At 36.9% G+C, this 26,127-nt stretch overlaps 1 protein-coding gene across 7 annotated transcripts in view; it reads left to right on the top strand.

Moving 5' to 3' along the window:
• LOC692988 (aldehyde dehydrogenase) overlaps nucleotides 1–26,127 on the top strand; it is a 423,296-nt gene that overhangs the window by 379,877 nt on the left and 17,292 nt on the right. For 2 of the 7 annotated variants that reach the window (XM_038017467.2, XM_062673818.1), the window contains exons 2-3: nucleotides 6,542–6,873; nucleotides 25,250–25,293. In XM_038017467.2, coding sequence (XP_037873395.1) covers nucleotides 6,711–6,873; nucleotides 25,250–25,293 — 207 coding nt within the window. In that variant the 5' untranslated portion in view covers nucleotides 6,542–6,710. 7 annotated transcript variants of the gene reach the window in all.

The raw sequence follows: 26,127 nt of genomic DNA, 5'->3' as shown, positions 1-26,127 counted from the left end.
GGACTATTCCAGCTATGCCTAAACGAATAGATGAGTTTATGGGCTCAACCTGAGAAGATCCGGCGAGAAGCACAGTCGGTTGTGTTTTTGGGAAGCTAATTTACGTTGAACAGACGCAGTTACAATCGCGTTCCGGCTTTGACGATACGTTAATTCAATTGTACTACATAATCGAACCTTCGAGCTCGTTTGTTTGGACAGGAGCGTATAGAAAAGAACCCATCTGCACATCTACAGAAAAAAAAGTGTTTCAAATAACGTACAAACCTGGTCAAATTTTCTATGAAAAAAATGTTAATTAGCCATATTTTAGCTTAACTTAGCTTAGGCTGTAGATTACGTGGAGCATGTTAAGAGCCGACAAATCCGTCTAAGTTCTTCTAGTTCGTTTGTTAGCATTAACACTGGAACTCGACGAATCACTCCGACAACATACACTGGCTGAATGTTGTCACCCCGACGCTTTTTTTTTATTGCTTAGATGGGTGGACGAGCTTACAGCCCACCTGGTGTTAAGTGGTTACTGGAGCCCATAGACATCTACAGCGTAAATGCGCCACCCACCTTGAGATATAAGTTCTTAGGTCTCAAGTTACCACGGTTGCCCCACCCCTCAAACCGAAACGTATTACTGCTTCACGGCAGAAATAGGCAGGGTGGTTGTACCTACCCGTGCGGACTCCCAAGAGGTCCTACCACAAGTAATAAAGGCGATTCCGCTAACTTTTCCAACAGCATGCCGTTACTGGTTGTAATGTCTAAAAGTGTACGGCGGCATTTACGTCATCGATGCATATAATTGTAAAAAATTGAAGGTTACATTAAAATTATGATGACGTGTTAGTAATCAGTCATAATTCATTTCCTAGTCTTCGCTACGTGAGCAACAATCACGCTTCTTCCTGTATAATTACTTATAAAACGTTCTCGTAAGCCATATATATGTACGAGGCTTAGCGGTTTCCTTTCAATCTTACAAATCACCTAATTACCGCGTTTTATGTAATATAGGTTACGCATTACGTTAACGTTACTGCGTTTCGGATTTATTCGATTATAATTGAAAGGACAGAGGATTTTTTTATAAACCGTGCCGCACATTGTCCGCATAGCCCTTGACTGGCATGTTTTGACACACGCCCAAAAGCACTCATCATGTATATACTTTGGGTACAGAACCGGTCAGCTTCTTCTAATGCTCGTATTAGAAATGTAGAAATATGTATTGTCTTATATCCATGTCTTCACCGCGCCGCGCGGTTAAAAAGAAGTGTCAGTGTAGTTTCCCGTGAGAATCAGATGTTTTTTTCGGGATAAAAGGTAGCCTATGTCACTTCCCTAACATAAAACTCTCACTCTTCCTAGCCATTCATCTCACATGGTGGTTGGGTCGGCTTTTGTTTAATTTCGCTCTGTCTTCGATAACCTCGGTATCACTAACATTGCATTCCTTCTTGTCCTTCAGCACTAAATCTTTCCACCTTGTTTTCTCTGACCTAAAACTAACACTTAAAAATAAATAATAGTTTAAAAAACCTAAAAAAAACACGCTTTATATAAAATTCAACTAAAAAATAGTTTTTTTTTTTTTAATATTGTTTATTTTTCATTTTTTAGTTAATTTGATTTTGCAAATTCAATAATGGAATAATCTTATCAAATTAGTGTATTGTCATCGGTCTTCGATAAATTTACAAAGTTTGAATGAAATCTGGCTGTTTAAAGTGGATCAAAATCGCGTCTAAAGGAGTCAGTTACAAACATACAAACATACATACAAATGAAGCTAATATAAAGCGCGTAAAAATATGTATTGACATACATCGCTGTTTTGCAGATTACTGTTGCTTCGTTACGAACTGAAAGAAGGACATTCCAAAATACACGTAAACAAACAAAAATACTTTCACATTTATAAAGCACGACCTTTTTTTTATTTATTTATTTTAGGTCGCTTTTTAACATCTCAGGTCATTAGCGACCACTATTGGCTATTTACATTACATAATACAGTAGATTACACTAGTTTATAAACATTTAACATTTTCAAAAAATTTATGGTTTGCAGACATCCATCCTGATTTAGACAGTCTTTCAAGTTATTAGGAACTTTACATAGTCTTTTTTCATTGTCAAATGCTGTACACTCTACTAATAGATGCAAAACAGTAAGGTCGTGTCCACACTTGCATTTGTTTCTATCTGTTTTAGTGATCAAATGGATATGTGTCATATTTGTGTGCCCAATACGCAATCTGGTGATAACAACTTGGTCTTTTCTACTGGTGTATGAACTAGGAGATTTGTCAAAAATCGATTTTCTAATATTAAATAATGTTGTTGTGTTGTCTGTTTTCCAATAATGATCCCAATTCACTTTAATTTTACGTTTGAAATATTTTTGTAATTCCACTGGAGTTGATTTATTTATATGCCTTTCATTCTCATTAATTGCATTTCTCGCTTCACTATCTGCTTTTTCATTGCCAACTATCCCTTGATGACTCGGAACCCATATAATTTCGAATTTGTAGTTATTTTTAAGCATATTTATCATTTTTTGCTGGATTTCTTTAATGAGAGTGTTCGTATTATTTCTATTTTGTAACGCTGTCAAGCATGATTTTGAATCAGTATATATTACAAACTTATTAGTATTAGATTCACTATGTATCAACTCCAAAGCTTTGAGAATAGCTATCCCTTCACAACTAAAAATGGAATTAAAATCTCCTAGTTTATATCGATAACAATTATCACCAGACACTACTGAACATCCTGATTTTCCGTTCATAACTGACCCGTCAGTATAGAAAATCTTACAACCAGTATATCTACTATTAATTTCATAGAATGAGTTTTTATATATGTCTTGAGGGGTGTCGTCTTTTTTGTTTTTAGCTAGTTCAAGGTTAATGGGGAATTCAAAGTTTTCCCATGGACCAGATGAGAGTAGTTTCTTAGTAAAGATTTTTGGGATTTTAACGACCTTTATTTCTCCCTACCCCCGTCAAAATTCCCAAACTGACGCATTGACGTTTAAAACTGACTAGAGGTCCCGCAGTAGTCGAAATTCGACTATAATTAATTGGAATTGTAAGTTTGTACACTATTATGATAGTATTTTATACTTCTATAATCACAAATTTCGCCAATACTATACTATAAAAAAGATTAACAAAGGCAAACAATATTTAATCTATTCTCAATTTGACAACAAACGCCAAGAACAAAAGTTTGACAATAAATAGTATGCATGCGTGTGTACGTCAAATACATGGTATGTAGTGTGTGTAATATTTTCTTTATTGATTTAATGTATCTTTTATGCATTATTTTAAAAAATATTAGCATTGTGCACTTCTTTTCTATGTTCTCTATAAGTGTAAAAAATTTCGTACTCCTCCGTCCGCGCAATTTTCGTAAAAAGGGATACAAAGTTTTTGCTTCACGTATTAATATAAAGATATAATGCAATTGTAGTGCATTGTCAAGTGATGCAACTAAGCGGGACTTAAAACATCATGTGCCAGCCAATATTTTTGTTTAAAACAACTGCCGTCCCAAAACCAGTTTCCCCGAACGACATCCACGCCTAAGAAAATAGTAAAAGTATATCCATCCGACAATAAAAATTCATCGTTATCACTCGTGGTAGGGGTATTCTGAATACGGATACCCTCCTCGGCTTCAAGTGTGTGACATACTCTCTGCCTGTCTACATAAAAATCTATATAATATTATTAATGCGTGAAGAAAAAAGTTTGTATCCCTTTTTACGAAAATTGCGCGGACGGAGGAGTATGAAATTTCCTACAATTATAGAGAATATAGAGAAGTGCAGAATGTTAATTTTTTTTTAAATTGTGCCTAAAGAATACATTAAATCAATAAAAAGAACATTACACACACTACCATGTATTTGACGCACACACGCATGCATACTATTGATTTATTGTCAAACTTTTGTTCTTGACGTCTGTGGTCAAATTGAGAATAGATTAAATATTGTTTGTCTTTATTAATATTTTTCTACAGTGTAGTCTTGGCGAAATTTGTGATTAAAGAAGTGTAATAGTCTTTGAAAATAGAACCTTAATAGTGTACAAACTAAGAATTTCAATTAATTATAGTCGAATTTCGACTACTGCGGGACCACTAGTACAACAGAAATGGCCCTTATAAATAAAACGTTTTTGTACAAATGTAAGATTTTCTTTATAACATGGCATCTAGAAAACAATTTAGTATAGTCTGCTCTATTCTAATGTCTTGATAGTAAGGAGGACTTTTTGGCGGGAACGCGAGGAGTGAAGTTGTGTGATTTGTTTTATTTTGTCTATTTAGTGTTTCTTCAGGTTTAAATGTGTAATAACGGTGGTTTATGAACTGATTAATATCTGTGAAAGTGCACAAATGTGGGAAAATGAAACAAAGCCGCTGGACGCAACTTCTCGGGATCCTCCAAAAAGTCCACTGAATTTTTTTTAGTAAATGACCACTATTTTACTAAGATTATATTTCATCCCATATCATCTCATTTCATTTAATTTCATCCCAGTTGATTAATGTCTCAAATTAATCATCTTCATTTCATTTCACTCCATATTATCATTTTTCATAAAATTAAGAATATAAAGTAAAATAAGACATGACTTAAAGGTCTTAGTTACCAGGTCATAAAATCTCTTAAAAAAAAAAAAAATATAGTAAGGAGTACTTTTTGGCGGGAACGCGAGGAGTGAAGTTGTGTGATTTGTTTTATTTTGTCTATTTAGTGTTTCTTCAGGTTTAAATGTGTAATAACGGTGGTTTATTAACTGATTAATATCTGTGAAAGTGCACAAATGTGGGAAAATGAAACAAAGCCGCTGGACGCAACTTCTCGGGATCCTCCAAAAAGTCCACTGAAAATTTTTTAGTAAATGACCACCATTTTACTAAGATTATATTTCATCCCATATCATCTCATTTCATTTAATTTCATCCCAGTTGATTAATGTCTCAAATTAATCACTTTCATTTCATTTCACTCCATATTATCATTTTTCATAAAAATAAGAATATAAAATAAAATAAGACATGACTTAAAGGTCTTAGTTACCAGGTCATAAAATCCCTTAAAAAAAAATGATAGTAATGACTTGATCTTGATTGGTGACGATTTAATGACTTAATTTACTAAAACAATTAATATTTTACACGAACGTCGATTACAATAGTACTATAACGACGTCATTGTGTATTTAATGCGGGAATTGAGACACCTGTATGGTATTACGATGGACTGTATTTTTAATTTATTCTAGATTCCAAATTTAATTTATAACTAGCTTTACCTAAATAATTATTATTTTTATTCATTTATTAGTTTTTTTTTTTATTGCTTAGATGGGTGTACGAGCTCACAGCCCACCTGATGTTAAGTGGTTACTGGAGCCCATAGACATCCACAACGTAAATGCGCCACCCACCTTGAGATATAAGGTCTCAAGTATAGTTACAACGGCTGCCCCACCCTTCAAACCGAAACGCATTACTGCTTCACGGCAGAAATAGGCAGGGCGGTGGTACCCACCCGCGCGGACTCACAAGAGGTCCTACCACCAGTAATTACGCAAATTATAATTTTGCGGGATTGATTTTTATTACACGATGTTATTCCTTCACCGTGGAAGTCAATCGTGAACAATTGCTAAGTACGTATTTCATTAGAAAAATTGGTACCCGCCTGCGGGATTCGAACATCGGTGCAACGCTAGATACGAATGCACCGGACGTCTTATCCTTTAGGCCACGACGACTATTAGATATAATTAGATTAGTCATTGTTGTTAGTCGTGTCTAGTTATATTATATTTGAAACTAAATTCTTAAAGGTACATAAAAGAACTTTCTTAAGACTCATTTAGTCGTAACTGAGTGATAGATTAGTTAAACTTATACCATATTGTATTTTTTTTATTGCTTCGATGAGCGAACGACCTCACAGCCCACCTGATGTTAAGTGGTTACCGGAGCCCATAGACATCTACAACGTAAATGCCGCCATCCATCTCGAGACACGAGTTCTAAGTGTCAGTTTTACAGTGTGATGACCAGCGGATAAGTATTTTTTTACATATTTAATATGTTTCGGATTCTTCATGAGTTCTAAGGTCTCAGTCAGTATAGTTAAAACGGCTGCCCCAACCTTCAAACCGAAACGCATTACTGCTTCACGGCAGAAATAAACAGGGTGGTGGTACCTACCCGTGCGGACTCACAAGAGGTCCTACCACCAGTAAATATCCCACTAAATATATATATACATTTTTTTATTGCTTAGATGGGTGGACGAGCTCATAGCCCACCTGGTGTTAAGTGGTTACTGGAGCCCATGGACATCTACAACGTAAATGCGCCACCCACCTTGAGATATAAGTTCCAAGGTCTCAAATATAGTTACAACGGCTGCCCCACCCTTCAAGCCGAAACGCGTTACTGCTTCACAGCATAAATAGGCAGGGTGGTGGTACCCACCCGCGCGGACTCACAAGAGGTCCTACCACCAGTAAAATATCTTAATCTGAATAAAAAATTTCTAGAAATTACATAAGCGTCGACTTTGTTCAAACCGGTATCACAAACATAAAAAAACAACACTAATATTTATCTTTTTTTTAACACATTGAATCGGTAAAAAAACAACTCGAGCAGTGTCAGTTGCAATGTCATCTCCGACCGAACCGCACGTACCAAATAGTGACGTGCACGTTATCGATATCGATATTGAAGTAGAAAATATTATCGAAAATCCCCATGTGAGCATACAAATCGATAAAGTGCGCGGAAGTAATAAAAGTGAAAACAACAATATGATGAATGGAAACGGTGAGCTTTTCGTATTGTATTTTAAACCTTTAATGTTTTTTTTTTGTTGTTGTAATGAGGTACCTACCGGAAATGATTATAACGCTATTGTATAACCGCTATTAAATAAATTACAATGTAAGTTTTAGGCGTTCGTTTCTCTATAATAATTAGACCTATATGTTTTATATAAACCAACACAGAATAATAATATGTAATCAATGCAAATGAATACCGGGTACCAATTTTTCTAATGAAATACGTACTCGACAAATGTTCACGATTGACTTCCACGGTGAAGGAATAACATCGTGTAATAAAAATCAAACCCGCAAAATTATAATTTGCGTAATCACTGGTGGTAGAACCTCTTGGGAGTCCGCACGGGTAGGTACCACCGCCCCGCCTATTTCCGCCGTGAAGCAGTAATGCGTTTCGGTTCGAAGGGTGGGGTAGCCGTTGTAACTATACTGAGACCTTAGAACTTATATCTCAAGATGGGTGGCGCATTTACGTTGTAGATGTCTATGGACTCCAGTAACCACTTAACATCAGGTGGGCTGTGAGCTCGTCCATTGATCTAAGCAATAAAAAAAAAACTAAATAAAAAAAATATTTGTTTGGTATTATGTTTTGCTTGACAGGCTATATCAAATTATAAGGCACAATTTTCTTGTCCCGTTACTGATAAAATATATTTTATGTATCCTAACACATGTTTTTTCTTTATTGCTTAGATGGGTGGATGAGCTCACGGCCCACCTGTTTTAAGCGGTTACCGGAGCTCATAGACATCTACAACATACATGCTGCCACCTACCTTCAGAAGGTCTCAGTATAGTTACAACGGCTGCCCCACCCTTCAAACCGAAATGCATTAATGCTTCACGACAGAAATAAGCAGGGCCGTATCTACCCGTGCGGACTCACAAGAGGTCCTACCATCAATACCTAATTACGCATATTATAATTTTGCGTAATTATAATTTTCCTTCACCGTGGAATTTCAATCGTGAACATTTGTTAAGTACGTATTTCATTAGAAAAATTGGTAGTAGCCAGCGGGATTCGAACACCGCTCCATCGCTAGATACGAATGCACCGGACGTCTTATCCTTTAAGCCACGACGACTCGTATGTATACATATTACATACTTTATTTATACTTTTTTTTAATATTTTACGATTTACGTAACTAAAACACATTAATACACGTTTTATTGTTCAATCATTGTTCAGAGTACAAATGTATGTACGTAAATTATGTACATTGTACGTATTTTGTGTTTTTATGTCTTAGACAGGGGAAAAACCCATTTTGTTCAAAACCCCTCGGACAAGATCTGCGATGAAAACGTTTTAAAATGTTAATTGATTCTTGCTCAGTCTATTCATATCATTTGAATTTATGTATTGTGAATTAGGCTTAGTGAACACAATCCTCTTATAACTATCGCAAGGTATTCTTGTATAGGCATGCGTTCTAATATATTAGAGTATATATTTTCTATGCACATTACTTTGATTGTCTTATTGAAGTACGTCGCGCTACTATTAATTTACGACAAAGAGTTGAACGTGCAACTTACCCGATAGATACAATACAACCCACTGAGCTTCTCACCGGATCTTCTTAGTGGGTCGCGATTCCGATTTGGTAGGAAATTTGGCAAAGCACTGATCTTGCTAGGGCCAGTGTTTGCAACGTGGTCAGGTTTGAGCCCCGAGAGCTCACCTACACGCTAGGGTAACGCTGATATAGCCTCTCAAGTCTATCAGTATAGATAGGGGGTAAAAACTTTGGAAACTCTCTGAGGTTGAGCACCGCGAGCTTCACCTACCCGTCTGAGCGTAGCTGGAATAGTCCCATTGGCCACTTAGCACTAAGGCGGGAAAAAAACTAATAATGTTAGTTACGAAAATCACATAGGTATACCTCGGTGATCTTATTTCTCGAATAACTTCTATAAAATAATTTGAAAATTTTCGATAATATTGATGGTTAAAGCATAAATAAATACTTTAAGTTTGGATACATATAATTCATCTTTTTTTAAACATCGTTTTGCGCGCGTGTCGCTTATTGACAACTAAGTAAAATCCATCCGGTTTTCTTAGTTAGTCACCATTATCGTATTACAATACATTCCATTTTAGATACAAAGTCGTTTGTGGTAATAAAAAATCCAAGTCAAAATTAAATCCCTTTACAAACGAATGTTTTTTTTTTTATTCTCTTAAAATACTTAATTACAGTCTTCATTTTTTTTATTCGCATCCGGATCCAAACAAGTTTCTTTGTGTAACGGAATACAAACAAAAATTGCTTTTCATTAAAAGTAATTTTTGCTCAGAGCAAATTGCTCCTTGTCTCGTTAGGCAAAGAGTATCAAAATAAAAATATAATATGTATCTCTTATCACAGTGGTCGTGGTGGCACTGATGATGTAAACGCAGAGGCATCCCCGATGTTTTCAAAGATTGCATTAGGCATAAGCCTGACCCAAATATATCGTTCGATGCAGAAGGCAGAGGTTCGCGTTCTGTGGAAGGCATTGGGGAAGGCCTATGTCCAGCAGTGGGCAGATAAAGGCTGATGATGATAATAATGATGATGAATATATGAATATATGGGTGAAAGGATATTTGGAAGCGACATTTCGCTTAATACGCGACATTTATCTTTGTCATTAAATATCCATTTTATTGTGTATTAGTATCGACAGTTCGATGTTTTTAATTGAACTTCAATTAAGCTTAATCCATGGAAGTGGCTCAAGAAGTTTTTTTTTGTCATAATTATTTTCCAATTTTTTTTATTGCCTTTGTAGGCAGACGAACATACGGCCCACCTGATGGTGAGTGGTTACCGTCGCCCATGGACTTCAGCAATGCCAAGGGCAGAGCCAAGCCGCTGCCTACCGCTTACGCGACATTTATCTTTGTAATTAAAGGTGCGTTTTATTTGGTATTAGCATCGACAGTTCGATGTTTCTAATTGAACTTTAATTATAATATGTTTACTCCATTCAAATTGTTGAAGATTTTTTTGTTATTATATTTTTTTTTTTCAAATGAAATATTCAAATGAGACTTTAATTATTAGAATAGTTTAAAACTACTAAATAAACTATATACTTATACCAAACTAAAAATATAACTAGATAATGTAAGAAATCGACCCCAAATCGCTGCGCTCAAAATTTTAAACTATGGCTCTCCTGTAAAGTTGCAAAAATTGTTGTTCTTAATTTAAACAACAGGTACTTAATCTACACACGTATTCACGATGAGAAACAATTATAAAGAATAATTTGTAGTTACTCATTTAATGAGTATCACATTTCTTACGGTACGAGGAAATAAAGACTTTAATTGTGCAAAGAATACAAAATAACATGAAGTTGTTATTTTCTCACACGTCAAAGCTAACATCGTGTTACGCGCCAAGTAAAACCGGTTACAATAACATTATGGATAATTCCTACATTTGAGTAGATACATATTTTTTTTCATTCTTTATGAGAGCCATACAACTATTAGGTTAAGTCGGCTTATGCATTATTCTAGTTGCAAAATGACGAATCCATTCAAAGATTGATTTATGTTTATGCAAGAGTAGATGCACAGTGGGAGCTTCTGCTATCCCTTTCATGCCTAATACACAATCCATTAACCACATATGACGTCAGGCACTGTTGCTTAACTCTTGGATTTTATTCGTAGAAATAATCATTAAATTATCGTCTCTATTGATCAATTCTCAAAGTCTGTTTCGATTATTTTGTTACTGTAGCCTATCAAAAGTGGTTTAGGTTATCTACCTACCTTATATTTATCTATCTACTGCCAACTTAGTCGAGAGGATTCTTCAGCATGTTAAAAATAATCTTTGTCGGATCGTTGGTAAATTTATATCTGTAGTGTACCATTTTGATGGGAAAACAGAGTACATAAATACAGCACAATATTGAACATTATTTGCATGAGTGTTTTCTTAACATACGTCATATTAAATCCCATAGACATAGCCCAATGAGTTTCTCGTCGACTCTTCTCAGTGGGTCGCGATTTCGATCGGGTGGTAGATTCTGCGAAGAACTGCTCCTACTAGGGCTAGTGTTAGCAAATTCTCTCAGTTTGAGCCCGTGAGCTCACTTACCTGCCCAGGCGTAGCTGAAATGGCCTCTTAGGCTAACAGAGAATAAGTAGGGAGAAAAAAAACCATCAACTCAGAAACGGCTTTACGAGCTATGATAACTAATTAATAACATGTTGGCCGTGATCTCATACATCTAATTACGCAATTATTTTTTTTGCATAAGACATTTAGCATAAAAACAAATTTTACTGGGTTTCTTCTATTTTATCGCTGCCTTCTGGTACCGTAGGGGGTACCTACTAAAAAGTCAAGTTAAGTTAGCATAGAGATTAGCTCATCGGTGTATTCTTTTTTTTTTTTTTTTTTTCGGGCCGGGGGCCGAACCTCCTACGAGGTCCCCGCGCCTAGGGGGCGCGCGGGGTATGTGAGACTCAACGATCTGCAGGTGTTGAGAGCAGATCGCGGGCCCAAGGATTTTAGGGCCCACCCACTAAACGACTCCCCTGCACTCTTACACCCGACGTCCGATCTCCGTCCGGGGTCAGAACCCGTTCAGAGTAGGGGGGTTCCCGCGGTCAACACTACAACCAGACACGCGGCGCCACCCCGAGGACGCCCGACCGACGGGTCGTCGAGGCGATAGTCGACGACCAACGACGTCGGTCTCCGCGGTACGGCGGCCCTACCAGGCCGCCCGGGCGGTGCCGCTGGTGTTCCGGGATACCCCGCTGGGCCAGAACCAGCCTGCCGGGTCGGAACGCGATACACCGCCGACCGGGTTGCTCTTCAACAGTATGTTCGGCGACGACAGCGACGACGAAAATGCGGACCGCATCGCAGTCCGCAGCCGCCGACGCGCCGTCCCGTCCTCCTGGTGCCAGCGCGCTAGAGTGACGGTAGCGTGCGGCGCAGCCTCAACCCCCTTAGGTCGCCCCGTGACCATCACCGGGAGGAGACTGCCTCCTCATAGGGGCTGGAGCTGGACAAACGCCCTCCTCCGAACCCCGGCTCGACGGCGGCGGCACGGCGCCGAGAGGGAAGAAGAGCTCTCCCTCTCCCGTTCCGCCGCCTCCTTCTGCGAGATGGTGGACTCGCAGAAGTCGAGCATCGCCTGCCAGGACTCGTCGCTGCCGAGCATCGTAGCCACGACGGTCGGAAGCGACAAGTCCGGTCCTATTTTTGTAACGAGGACGCGGCGCTGCTCCGCGAAAGCGGTGCAGTACGCGAGCGTGTGCTCCGCCGTGTCCTCGTTGCAGCCACTGCAGTGGTGGCACTTCGGCGTCGGCTCCCTCCGGGCGACGAGGTGCAGGTAGCGACCGAAACAGCCGTGTCCCGTGAGCACCTGCGTCGCTCGGAAGGTGAGACGTCCTCGGTCGCGATTCACCCAGTCCGAGAGGACCGGGCGGATCGCCTCGACAGTCCGTCGCCCGTAGGCGGGGTCCGCCAGGCGGCGAGACCACGCCTCGAGCACGGCACGCCGAGATTGAAGTTTCCGCGCTCGAACTTCCGCCGCGCCGGGACGCGGCTCCCCCCTGGAGCGGAGATCGCATCGCCACGCGTAATCCGCAGCGAGCGCCTCCGCTTCTAGGTCCCAGGGAGGATCGGTGTATTCTGCGTTAATAAAGCAATCCACGTAGGGCAGACCAGAGATAACCTACAAACCATTTTATGATCACTTTAGAACAATCAATATTCAATACCTTACAATTGGAGATTATGATCGGACCAACCACCATGACCGGGGTCTTTCTTTTCTTCTTTTGGCATATTTTAGGTACAGTCGAAGCGAAGCGGGTTTCACAGACCGGATTCTAATCTAAGCTCTTATAGTCATACTACTTACTATAAGTGCTTAGATAAAGCAGACTAGCCGATACCATATTAAAGAATCAGTCGATGCAGTAATAATAATGAGCCCACCGGCCCAGCTCGACGCGAATGTGGCGCGTGACGCGAACCCATTCGGCGGGCAGGTATGCGACACATGTATTGTGAATTTAAATATCTATAACGATATTGTGACTATTTGTGACGCGCTTGAGAAATCTATCGATTTCAACGAAGGTACGTTCTAATTTTAATCAATGTGTGTTTAATGTCCTCTTTAAATCAAATTTTCGGCGAACGCTTCTCAAAGTTTTTTATTTGTTGTGATATAATAGTTTTATAACGTTTTTGCGTGTCTAACGTACAAAAGAAACCTTGAAATTAAAAATCAAGGAAAATAAAATTGCACTTATGCTTGGTAAATTATGTTGATGTCAGTACAAAAATGATATTACAATTTAAAAATATATTATCTAAATAAGAATACGATCTAAATAAGAATACGATATAAGAATGCGAATGAAAAGTATACAAGTTTGACGCTAATTCAAGAAAAAAGGGTTTTTTTCACCAGGACAAGTGGGCGCGCAAAGGCTCAGCAAGAAAAAAAAGTATTTAGTGTACCAGCAATGAACATAAGGGTATTTTTAGGCGATATAGGTTATCTCTCATACACTGCTAAGCACGGCTCTCCTCCAACGCGATATAGAATATGGTCCACGCTGGCGAACCTGCAGACAGACAGCTAATTATCAATAAACACTTCTCTGAGTTACATTTTACTGGTGGTAGGACGTCTTTTGAGTCCGCACGGGTAGGTACCACAACCCTGACTATTTCTGCCGTGAAGCAGTAATGCGTTTCGGTTTGAAGGATGGGGCAGCCGTTATAACTATACTGAGACCTTAGAACCTATATCTCAAGGTGGCGCATTTACATTGTCTATTGGCTCCGGTAATCACTTAATACCAGGTGGGCCCTCGTCCACCCATTTAAGGAATAATAAAAAAATAAAAAATAAACCAAAAGTTATTCATCGTGTTCGGACTAAAACATTCCTAAACTAAACTTACTCATAACTAAAAATAGAAAATGAAATCCATTACCAAATATTTCCAATCAAATGAAATCCATTACCAATCGATCGATTCATAATGGGTTTTTAATATTTCGTAAAAGGCAAGCAAACGCCCATCAAATTTATCTAATACGTATTAAACTATAATTGAATAATCAAATTCCTAACTATTAAACTAAACTATAAGTCAATACGTCTAATCTACGTATGTTATTAAAAGTGAGTCCTCTTGTGAGTCCGCACGAGTAGGTACCACCACCCTGCCTATTTCTGCCGTGAAGCAGTAATGCGTTTCGGTTTGAAGGGCGGGGCAGCCGTTGTAACTATAATTGAGACCTTAGAACTTATATCACAAGATGGGTGGCGCATTTACGTTGTAGATGTCTATGGGCTCCAGTAACCACTTAACACCAGGTGGGCTGTGAGCTCGTCCACTCATCTAAGCAATAAAAAATAAAAAAAATAGCTTTATTAAAGTGGTTGAAGTAATGCAATTTCGAAGAAAACATTATTTGAATGCAGTATATAACTAGTCTGGCCATAAAATATACTGTTACACAAGACCTTTTCTTTTTTTTGAACTTTTTAACTATTTGGAAAATTGGAAAAACTTCTTTCGATTTCGCGCCATTTCAAATGTTTTTTCGTGTTCATTATCAAATTACAATATGGAATGGGGTGTTAAAGAAAATAGGATTGCAGTGATCGCCTTGCACAAAGCGGGTATGAAGCCATCGGTCATATTCCGGACACTTCAAAAGCTTGGTATCCGCTGTATGTTCGTATATCGTACTATCAACAGATACAACAACACTTCGTCTGTCGAAGACCAGAAAAGATCGGGGCGGCCGCGTGCTGTTAGAACTACCAGAGCGTTAATGCTGTTAAAGCCAGAATTCACCGATATCCCATCAGGAAGCAAAAAATCTTATTGCGAGAAATAAAGATCCTGCTAGGACTCTATCGCGTATTATAAAACAAGACCTAAGCTCGGTGCTTAACGTCGATATATACAGGACATGCCCTAAATCAATCTTGACAATTAAAAAAAGTGGATCGATCAAAACGCCTTCTTTCGCAATAGGCATGAGAAAGGCACAGAAATATCCTCTTTACCGATGAAAAAACGACTGAAGAACACTACAATAAGCAAAATGATAAAGTGTACGCTCGCAGTTCTAAAGAAGCTGCTCAAGTGGTCGGAAAGGTACAACGTGGTCATCATCCTGCGTTAGTGATGGTTTGGTGGGGCGTGTCTTATAAAGTAGTCACAAAACTGCATTCTTCTGAAAAAGTGAAAACTTCAGCCTAAACGTATCAATATACAGTCTTAGTCGTGTTGTAAAACCTCTCAGCAATACTCTTTTTAAAAATATACCGTGGACTTTGGAGCAGGATTCTGGACCTGGTCACAAGGCACGAACTACCCAAACCTGACTTAAAACCAACGCTCCGTACTCTATAAGAGCTAAAGACTGGCCCTCATCTAGCCCAAAACTCAACCCTTTAGACTTTAAATTATGGTCAGTTTTAGAGGAGATGGCCTGTTCTAAACGACACGGCGACATTGAGTCTCTTAAAAAATCTTTGGAGCAAGCAGTGGCGAAATTTCCCTTGGAAACATTGCGTAAATTCATAGATTCGTGGCCAAACAGATTAAAAGCTTGTATAAAAGCCAAAGGTGGCCATTTCGAATAGAATTTTTTTTTTTACTGAGAGTAATAAATATGTAGGTATACATTTTAATAATATTACATTACTTCATTTAAAAAAAAATGCATTTTCATTTGTAACAGAAATTATGGCTAGACAAGGTATGCTCCCTTGTCTAGCCATAATTTCATGTTCCCTACCTCTTCGCTGATATCCTGCGGGGGTAATCCAGCTATGTGCGGACGGGTAGGTGAGCTCACGGTCTTAACCTGAGAGAATTAGAAGTCGTTAGAATTCGTATGTAGCGATGCACCGGTGTTCAAATCCCGCAGGCGGGTACCAACTTTTCTAATGAAATACGTACTAACCAAATGTTCACGATTGACTTCCACGGTGAAGGAATAACATCGTGTAATAAAAATCAAATCCGCAAAATTATAATTTGCGTAATCACTGGTGGTAGGACCTCTTGGGAGTCCGCACGGGTAGGTACCACCACCCCGCCTATTTCCGCCGTGAAGCAGTAATGCGTTTCGGTTCGAAGGGTGGGGTAGCTGTTGTAACTATACTGAGATCTTAGAAGTTATATCTCGAGGTGGGTGGCGCATTTACGTTATAGATGTCTATGGGCTCCAGTAACCACTTAACACCAGGTGGGCTGTGAGCTCGTCCATCCATATAAGCAAGAAAAAAAAAAAAAAAAATTGCTAAAACTATTAGGAGCAATGCTTCGCAGAATCTACCACCGGATCGGAATCGCGACCCAATGAGAAGATCAGGTGAGAAACTATAAATATGGCAATTTGCTTCTTGCGACGCCTTTGTTACCATAGTCGGATTTATAAAAATCTTTAATTAATAAAAACATACAAATATTCTGTCATGTGAAAAATAATATCAAGCGAAATGAGATAAAGTTGATTGATTTAAGACCAAGATCAATTACGATGAAATTAAAGGAAACGTGATGAAATAGGATGTAATACTCTCAGTAAAATTGTGGTTGTTTAGATACTGAAACTTTTTCTGTGGACTTTTGGAAGAAACTTGAGAAGCTAGGTACAGCGGCTTTGTGTCATTTTCCCGCATTTGGGCACTGCAGATGCTAAATACTAAATTAACACAGCTCTTCGTGTTCCCGCCAAATAGTTACTCTGATTATCTGATGATATCGCACCTTCAGAATTGTAGTGGCTTAACTAAAAATTTTAACTTGAAAACATTTATTTTATGGGTTTATTAAATTAAACAGTCTCTTTTAGTCTAGAAAAGGATAAACTACTCTTTCCGTCTGTTTTAAATCAAGAACGTATCTTAAAGTATTAAAATGGAAAAAAATAAAAAATTGGTAATCAATTCTTCAATTAAATTTTTGACGTTTACCAAAAACAAGAATTTATGGATTTAGCCACTTCAATTCTAAAGGTGCTAATACGTATATCAGACTCCATAGATACTATAAAATTACTACTGCCACCTTGAAACACGAAATCAAATTGCGAAATTCTAAAATACACCGTTGTAACTTGAAGCACGATGAAACGAAAAAGCGACACTAAAATGAGACTGACATATTAATTTATGCATATAGAGAGAATGAGATAGAGTACTTCTGAAAACTTAACTTCTTTTGTTTTGTTGTTAGCTTAAGTACAGCATTAAGCAATTTTTTCGTTAAGAATTTAGCAGCGTTACATAATTAAGCATTTTAATGTGTTCTTATGAAGCGAAGGACATCTCGAGGCGGTCTAGTTTATACATATAACATTGACAGTAATAAACAAACCTAAACGCAAATTACTTCGAGAGGCCACAAACCCGTTCTTTTACAATAAGTTTTACCACATTTTTTTATATTTTTTTATTTTATATTGCCCTTGTAGGCAGACGAGCATACGGCCCACCTTATGGTGAGTGGTTACCGTCGTCCATGGACTTCAGCAATGCCAGGGTCGGAGCCAAGCCGCGGCCTACCCACCACTTGCGCAGGGCTCGCAGTATATTATAATTAGTAGCCGTACAGACGGATTAATGATGTATTTACTGGTGGTATACACCCTGTATTGTGATCACGCACGAATAGGTACTACCATCTTGCCGATTTCTGCCACGAAGCAGTCTGGTTTAAAGGGCGGGACAAACATTAATAATGAGCATCTATGAGCTCCAGCAAACACTTAACAATCTGATCTTAATCTTGCAACTATCTACGCACTAAAGAAAGGAAAAAAAAAGAAAATAATAACATTCCTCTATGGTCTCAGAAATGTAAATTATCTATGAATCATAAAATTAACAATTAGTGACATTTGACCTAAAGATCGTAGTTACCAGGTCATAGAATCCCTTAAAAAAACAAGTGACACTTTATGCGTTACACAAAAAAAATATTTAAATAAATCTTTAGACATCCACGGCGCGGCGGTCTACTATTGAATCTTTTGTTCTTCAAATCCATTCTATTCGCATTCTACTTTATCATGTGTCTCTTCATAATGAAGTGTTGACCGTGATCCAAATTCCTGACGATAACAAATACCCTCTCAAATTACCTTTAAAGATCTTGAAAGACACGAAAGTAATTCTTGAACAATTTTTGAGTTCACTTTTAGAATCAATATGTACAGATTTAACCATGACCTGGTTGTAGTCCAAGGTACTGGATGTAGGTACCTATGTATGTCGTATATAGTACTGTGTATCCAGTCCGATTAGTGGTTCGGTGTAAAAACCTGAAAACAACAGAAAGTAATTCACTCCATACTCTGTATACTAGCCTGGGCACTTATATATCTCTTTACCGGCTAGCCAATATAGAACTCAAGATGTTTGACAGATGCAACTTTAGTTCGAAATCTCGCCATCGATAATTTCAAGGTAAGTTCGCATATATTATATACAAGTTCCGAAAAATAGCACTTGCTCGCTGAGTTTCTCGCCGGATCTTCTCATTGGGTTGCGTTTCCGATCCGGTGGTAGATTCTGCGAAGCACTGCTCTTGTTAGGGCCAGTGTTATCAACACTCCGGTTTGAGCCCCGTGAGCTCACTTACACGCAAGGAGAAGCTGAAATAGCCTCTCAAGGCTATCAGCATAGGTAGGAAAAAATAAATAAATAAAATAACACTTGGACCGCAAATTCCATCTCTCTTGGCTGCTCGGAGCCTTTGCTCGTCCACCTGTCCTGATGAAACTGGAAAAAAAGGCCCGTCGGTCAACCGAGCTATCACACCGCTCGGTGCAAAATCTTCTCACTAGCGTAACTTCCAAATCTCGAACACACACACACTTAGGGCTCGTCCAGATAGGCACGAATTACGAATTTGTACGTAAATTATATAATCAGGCTGCAATAAGCGCCTCAAGGTTCTATGAATACTAGTAAACCTTCACATTGTAAACTAGTAATATCAAATAGGTACATAAAACGCACAAATACCTATATATGTAAATATTGCATACCTATTCTTTGTTTGACACGCGATGAATTCTTTTACTGCCGTTTGTTGTTTATAAAATATTTACAACTATGAACACGATATGGCCGAAGAAGTGTCGGCAATAAACACGATTTTTAGATATTTTAACTTTATTGCGGTGGCCTTTTTTTGTTGTGTCCGTGTGTAGATGAGCATACAGCTCACCTTGAACCCACTGAGTTTCTCGTCGGATCTTCTCAGTGGGTCGCGTTTCCGATCCGGTGGTAGATTCTGCGAAGGACGGCTCTTGCTAGGGTTCCTGTTAGCAACGTCATCAGGTTTGAGCCCCGTGAGCTCACCTACTAGTTAAGGCGACGCTGATATAGCCTCTCAAGGCTATCAGCTTAGGTAGGAAAAAAAAAACGTTAGCAATGCGAAGGGCACAACCAAGCTGCTGCCTTTTGCTGAGTGCTCTCCGTAAACCTCTTATGAAAAAGGATATACAAAAGAAACCACAACCCTCCTAATGCTAATTGGTAAGTAGCCTATAGACATCACAACTTCAACGACCATTCACCACCATTGGTCATTCAGACCGGAACGCATATCACTTCCCAACAGAAACAGGCAACTTGATACTACCAGCCCGTGTCAAGATGCAATATCCACCAGTATATAATAAATAATATCATCTGTTGCATATTTAATGAATGCGATGATTTTTTTATTCAAATTAATTTTACTTTGAGACGCGTAGTCAAATTTTGGAACTTGATTTGATGAAATACAAGTCTTCTACTGTTCAAACTAGAACTCTTATATTAAAATACGATAACAAATTTTCACATTAGCAAATTGCAAATTATATTACATAGTCAGCGAGCATGATATCAAATTAAATATCCTCTGCAATAATTTCGTAATGAAACAACTCGTAACCTTGAATTATATTCATGTTATCGATAACTATGTAACCAACCGAGTTTGGCGTGACCCAGTGAGACCAGTATATTAAGAACGTGGCTGTAATTAAGCATATTTTGTCCAAGGCACATTAAAATGTTTGGTTAATTTCATTCATTCAATTCCTTTGCTTAAGGTCGAAGTTATATTTCACAAAAATCGCTTTATTATGGATGTATTTTTAGTTCTGTTAGTCGTTTTCGGGGTCTAGGCTATAATTTTTTGAATAATTGCATACATTATGTATTAATATATGTATAATACTTTTTAATGAATTATAATTTGAATTATAATATCTTGTGAATCCGCACGGGTGGGTAGCACCGTCCTGCCTATTTCTACCGTGAAGCAGTAATGCCTTTCGGTTTGAAGGGTGGGGTAGCCTTTGTAACTATACTGAGACCTTGAAACTCATATCTTAAGGTGGGTGGCGGTATTTACGCTGTGACATCCACGGGCCCCCGGCAGCCAGTTAGCAGATTGTCCGAGAAACTGTTACCCGTCTAATGAAACAAAAAACATTAAAACAACAAATATGGCTTCCACCTCAGTAAAAATGCAACTTTTCCTAAACAATAACTACAATGTTTGAAATATGTACAATGAGTTTTTTTTTTCAAGGTTTCTTTGACCTTGCTACTAATATAATGGTTGAAATAAATTCTAACCGCGACAGTGGGATATGTAAATGTCAAGTTCAATCACCTATGCCTAAAATGAAGCCGGCGCGGCGGCGTTCATGAATGATAGCAAAAATATTATTATTATGTCAAACTCAGGTTATAATGCTAATTTAGAAAAGTGCTGGTACATTTTATAAAAATAAACCCACTTTTTTCCAAACTAATCACTGGTCGCTTAAGGGGCTCTTCCATCTACGCATATAATCTTACTCTATGATCTACGCTCAGACGGGGATACCACATAAATAAAATGAATTCTTATATTTTAATGTTGTTAATGTTTCTTTCGAAAAAACATTGAAGTCAAACATAAATAATTTAAAAAAAATATAACAGGCTCAAAGATTTTTATCAGCTATCACAAATTATTTTGTGTGATCAAAATTAATAATATGATCAAACAAAACAATATTTGGTATGAGTTCCAATTAAAAATATTAGATTCAAAAATTGTTGGATTAAGCACCATCTAACGTGTAAGTGGGGAACTTTCAAAAGAAGGTAGACCTCTCACTGTTAAAAGACTTATTACACTTTGCTAAATTTAGTCGACTAATTGTTATAAAATAGTTTAATATACTAGTGTTAGATTAATTTTTAGGTTGTTTACAGCTTTAATTAACAACCACGTTTTAACGGAGTGCTATATTTTCATAAGTGTTGAAAGAAAATATACGTGATTATACACATTGTCATAATAAAAATAATAAAGATAAGTCACACAATTATAAATTCAAATATTTTGAATATTTAAAGTGGGCGTGAGGTGATAGTTTGCTTATTAGATATTATAAAATAATTAATAATTGGGAATTTAATTATTTTTATGATCGAACAATCACCAATAGTCGTCGAACAAACGATGATTTATAAAAATTAATTAACCTGAGTGATAAAAATAAAGATATCTAATAAAAGGGGCCAACTTAAGGGTAATCATTTGTTTAATTAATTATAAATAAATAAAAGACGAACAAACAATTTTTTCATTCGAACATTAATGAACAAACGACGAACAAATCTGAAAATAAAAAAAAAGGAGGCCAAATTCAGTGAGCTGTTTGGAATCGCTTAAAGCAGATAGCATTCATAGATTATACACTTAATATTTAACGCATTCTTTTGTACGATACAGCTACAGTAACGTTGTTAACGAGCAACTTTGCCGGCTTTGTGGAAGTTGTTCAGTTCGAAATCATTGTTTAATTCATTCACTCTACACACTTTGTAAACAGCTGATGTATATTAGTGCTTGTAGTTAAACCTGAATGTTGAATTTATTTGCATTTTTTACATTAAATTAAAATCATTTTACGACTTTCAAATTACAGCAACAAAAGTGTATCAGAAGTGAATGCGTTACTAAAACGAAATTAGACTTAGGTACTTTAGAGTGCACATAGAGAGTTACTTTTTTGGAAAAAACTTTTTAATTTCTTAAGGTGTGGCAACAATAAATATTAAACAAGGAATCTCAAAATTCAAGATGACAGTCGGTAAGTGCAATGACCCTGACTAAGTAATGTTAGCGTTTTGTTCTATCAAAAATATAGTTTATTAACTATATACCTAAGTAATTTATGCCTAAAGTTCAAACTGGTCAGATAGTATTGGTCATTTATGTACATAGCTACGTAAAGCTGAGTTCAAAGTACCTTGCGTCATCGTTACCTTTTTCAATTTTAATTAATAGAAAGCGGAATCATTAATTATGTAAATAAGAAATTTTCCTCTTTTTAACATAAAAGAAATGGAAAAAAATACTCTTGTAATTGTGTTATGTATCTTTAGACATTATTCAATAAAAGTTCTGAATACAGATTTATTAGAAAAAAACATTGTAATAAATAACACACTGATAATAAGATTGTTAAGATCAGTTTAACAAACATCTTTTAATACTAAACTAGCTAGAAATTAAAACTAAAAGGAAAACAAAAAACATATTACATCGAACATGTATCTGTTTTTAATTTGAATAATGATAACTTAAATAATAGTGAATTAATGTGTTATGAGACAGAGAGAGAGAGAGAGAGTATTCTTTATTGTACACCAACAAAATAAACAATGCGAAACATTAAATACAAAAAAAAGTACAATTGGCAGTCTTATCACTAAGAGTGATCTCTTCCGGACAACCATCAAGTGGAAAAGAATTGTTTAGAAACTAATTAAGTACATGCAGTGTACCAATCAACTGAAATATATATATGCGCATACACACACATACATATATGCCATGAGTAATAATAATTGTAAAATTTCAGTAACACATTTTACTAGTGGTTATGCATACTGTAAGCTGACACCAGTGGATGCCACCATTCTACTTATGCCTGCTTTGAAACACTAATGTGTTCTGGTCCGATAAGTGTAATAGTTGTATTACAATACTCAATACCTCGAAATTAAACTTGGCGATGTTCACTTTATGATGTCAATAAAACATAAAACATTGAAAGAAAATTAAGTTACAAGATCCTGTTGGAAATAAAAGTAATTTACTTTACTTTTTTTATTACATGGGTGGACAAGCTCACTGCCCACCTGGTGCTGGTGGTTACCGGAGCCCATAGACATCATAAAAAGTAAATATCGCCACCCACCTTGAGACATGAGTTGTAAGGTCTCAGTTTTAACAGTACAATGAAGCCCTGCCCTTCAAATGGGCTTCCATAAAGCAGTAATCTGCTTTATGGAAGAAATAGGCAGGGCCGTGGCACCTACAGTTCTATTTCATAAATTCTGTCTCAAAACCCAATTGAAATTGACATTTACAATTTTTTGTATTTTTAAATACTCATCTTTAAACTGGTGACCCTTAGTCATAGCTTACGTTAATACTATCTAAGTGGTATTTGATATTGCTGATTCAGTGAGATTTGTAGATATAAATAATTTTTCCATTTTTATCATTAAATTAATACTGATAGTGTTTATTTCTTCCAGATAATGTTTTAATCCCCTGAAGTTTTTTATATTTTTTCTAAGTTACATACAAATAGATGTTACATCATTTTTTTATTGTAATTGTTTACAAAGATTAGTAATTATTTTTTATAAGATTATTTCCAAAGGATTAATTGTTTATACATTATAGTATAATTTTGAAAGAAATTGGTAATCCATATTCTAATAAGTACTTCATGTTTGATACTACCTAGGCCAGTATTTGAGAATTATTTTCAAATAAAACCAGCCAGTTTTGTTGGTTTGTACAGTTAGTGATGGTATTATTTGAGTTCAGCACATTCTTGTATTTATCTACCGCGAAGCAGCCGAAATTTCCGCCTCGTAAAGGGATTTCATTGACTTGTAGGGATACGACGAAAAGAAGATCTTCCATCGAGCGGATGATATTGCTCAGTAGACCGACGGTTCAAATGTTGTTAGGAAGTTGTATGTACTTAGTCTGGCCATAAATACCGTTACAATAAAAAATAAAAAAAAATCTATTGCAAATAACATTTATTACTTTTACAGTGTGTTAGTTTAATACATAAATATAAAACTATTTAAAGTATAAAACGCTTATTCGAAGTGGTCTCCATTGGCTGCAATACAGTCCTTTAAGCGTTGAGGCCAATTATCAATAGAAGTACGCACTCTTTCCATGGGAAAATTTTTCACTGCCAATCGTACGGGTTGTTTTAGGGACTCCAAATTATCATGGCATTTAGAGCAAGCCGTACTCTCTAAAACTGACCATAAATCATAATCCAGCGGATTAAGATCAGGACTAGACGACGGCCAGTCTTTAGCTCTGATGAAGTCCGAAACGTTCGTTTCCAACCAAGACTGCGTAGACCGAGCTTTATGACCTGGCGCCGAGTCTTGCTGGAAGGACCATTCTTGATTATTGAACATGGTGTTGTTAAGGGGCTTCACTACCTTCTACTCAAGAATGGTATCTTGATACATCTGTGCCGATGTTTTGATACCTTTTTCACAAAAGTATGGCTCAATCACTCCTTCATAGCTAATACCCCACCAAACCATCACTGAAGTCGGATAGTGCCCACGTTGCATTCTGTCGACTAATTGGGAAGCTTCCTTAGAGCTTGGAGCATAAATACGGTCTTTTTTTTTTGTTAAAATGTTGCTCAATTATAAAAATTTTCTCATCCGTAAACAAAAAAATTCTATGACCTCCCTTTGCGTACCGCTCCAGTAGTTGTTTCGATTTTACCATACTATTCTCTTTTAAATTATCAGTTAAGAAATGACCAGTACGTCTCTTATAGGTTGCAAGTCTTAAGTCATCTTTTAAAATACGCGACATGGTTCCGGACAAAATCCGAAACTGGTCATCTCTCTCCAAGGTTTTCCAAGCATCAAAAAAATGGCAGTTTCTAACACTATAATAGAAACTTCTACGGACGACATTCATATTATCGTATTTAACCCTTCCACTTATCAATAAAGAAACTAGGTATTATGAAATATTAATGCATTACTCAATTTAATCGTGTGACGTCCCAAATGATAAGACTCTTTGTGAGAATACTGATTGAATTATTGAATAAATGACTACAATACTTAAACGGCCAGAGTTTGACCCGGTTATAAACTTACTTTGATTCTTGATTGATTATTCTAGTAGTAATAGGTCAGAATTATTCTAAATAGAATAAATTAGACCTTGTTTAACCTATATATTTTCTTTACAGGGAATCTTACAACATCCAAACAAAAGACGATGTCAGCTGCTGAGGTAAATAATTTTACCCGATATCTGTTCTGTTTTTTATTTATTTATTTAATTGTAAGATTCAAACGTAACACTACTGTTGCGCAATAGAACTTAATTCCGCTTTTCTGACTAGAGAATGCGAATTAAGAAAATAAATCATTTGAAAAATCAAATATTGTAAAGGAAAAACGGTGCTATGTCGCCATAATACAATAAAATTATTACTTTGCTTACATTGTGTTATTGTACAGTAATGATTTATAAAGGGCTGATAAATAGAGCGTTGAACTGTTTACACAAGTGTATATTAATATTAAAGTATAATAAACATATACCTATTAGTTAATTTATACGACTTACATAGTACGTTCAATGTAATATTAATAAAATTTGGATCGATTGAAAAACTAACTTAATTTTTGGATCAAAAAAATTAACTCGCATTTATGTATCTTTTTATAAATATGTATACTACATATTTTCATACGATACCTCGTACCTAATTTCACAATGCCAAGGCAATGGACAGGTACTATGTTTTCTAAGAAAATAAGTATGCGTTCACGATAAAACTTCCACGATGAAGGAATACCTATCACCGTGTAACAAAAATTTGTAGATAAATTTGTGTAACTGATGTAGGGCGCATTGTAAGCCTATTTAGGTGCTGCCTATTTCTACCAAGAAGCGGCCCTGCATTCAAAGGTGAGACAGACTTAAAATATAAATGACATTTCAATCTGTGTGCTTAGTGTGAGTTTATTAACGTTCTCGATAGCGTAAAAGTTAACCCAATTTTGTATGCAGTTGGAACAGCGCCCCTAGCGGCAAACGTACGCAAACGATCCCATTTCA

Source organism: Bombyx mori, chromosome 19 (assembly GCF_030269925.1).
Source record: "Bombyx mori chromosome 19, ASM3026992v2".
Classification (NCBI taxonomy): domain Eukaryota; kingdom Metazoa; phylum Arthropoda; class Insecta; order Lepidoptera; family Bombycidae; genus Bombyx; species Bombyx mori.
The sequence above is the reverse complement of the archived record's forward strand: the minus strand, read 5'-3'. Positions and strand labels throughout refer to the sequence as shown.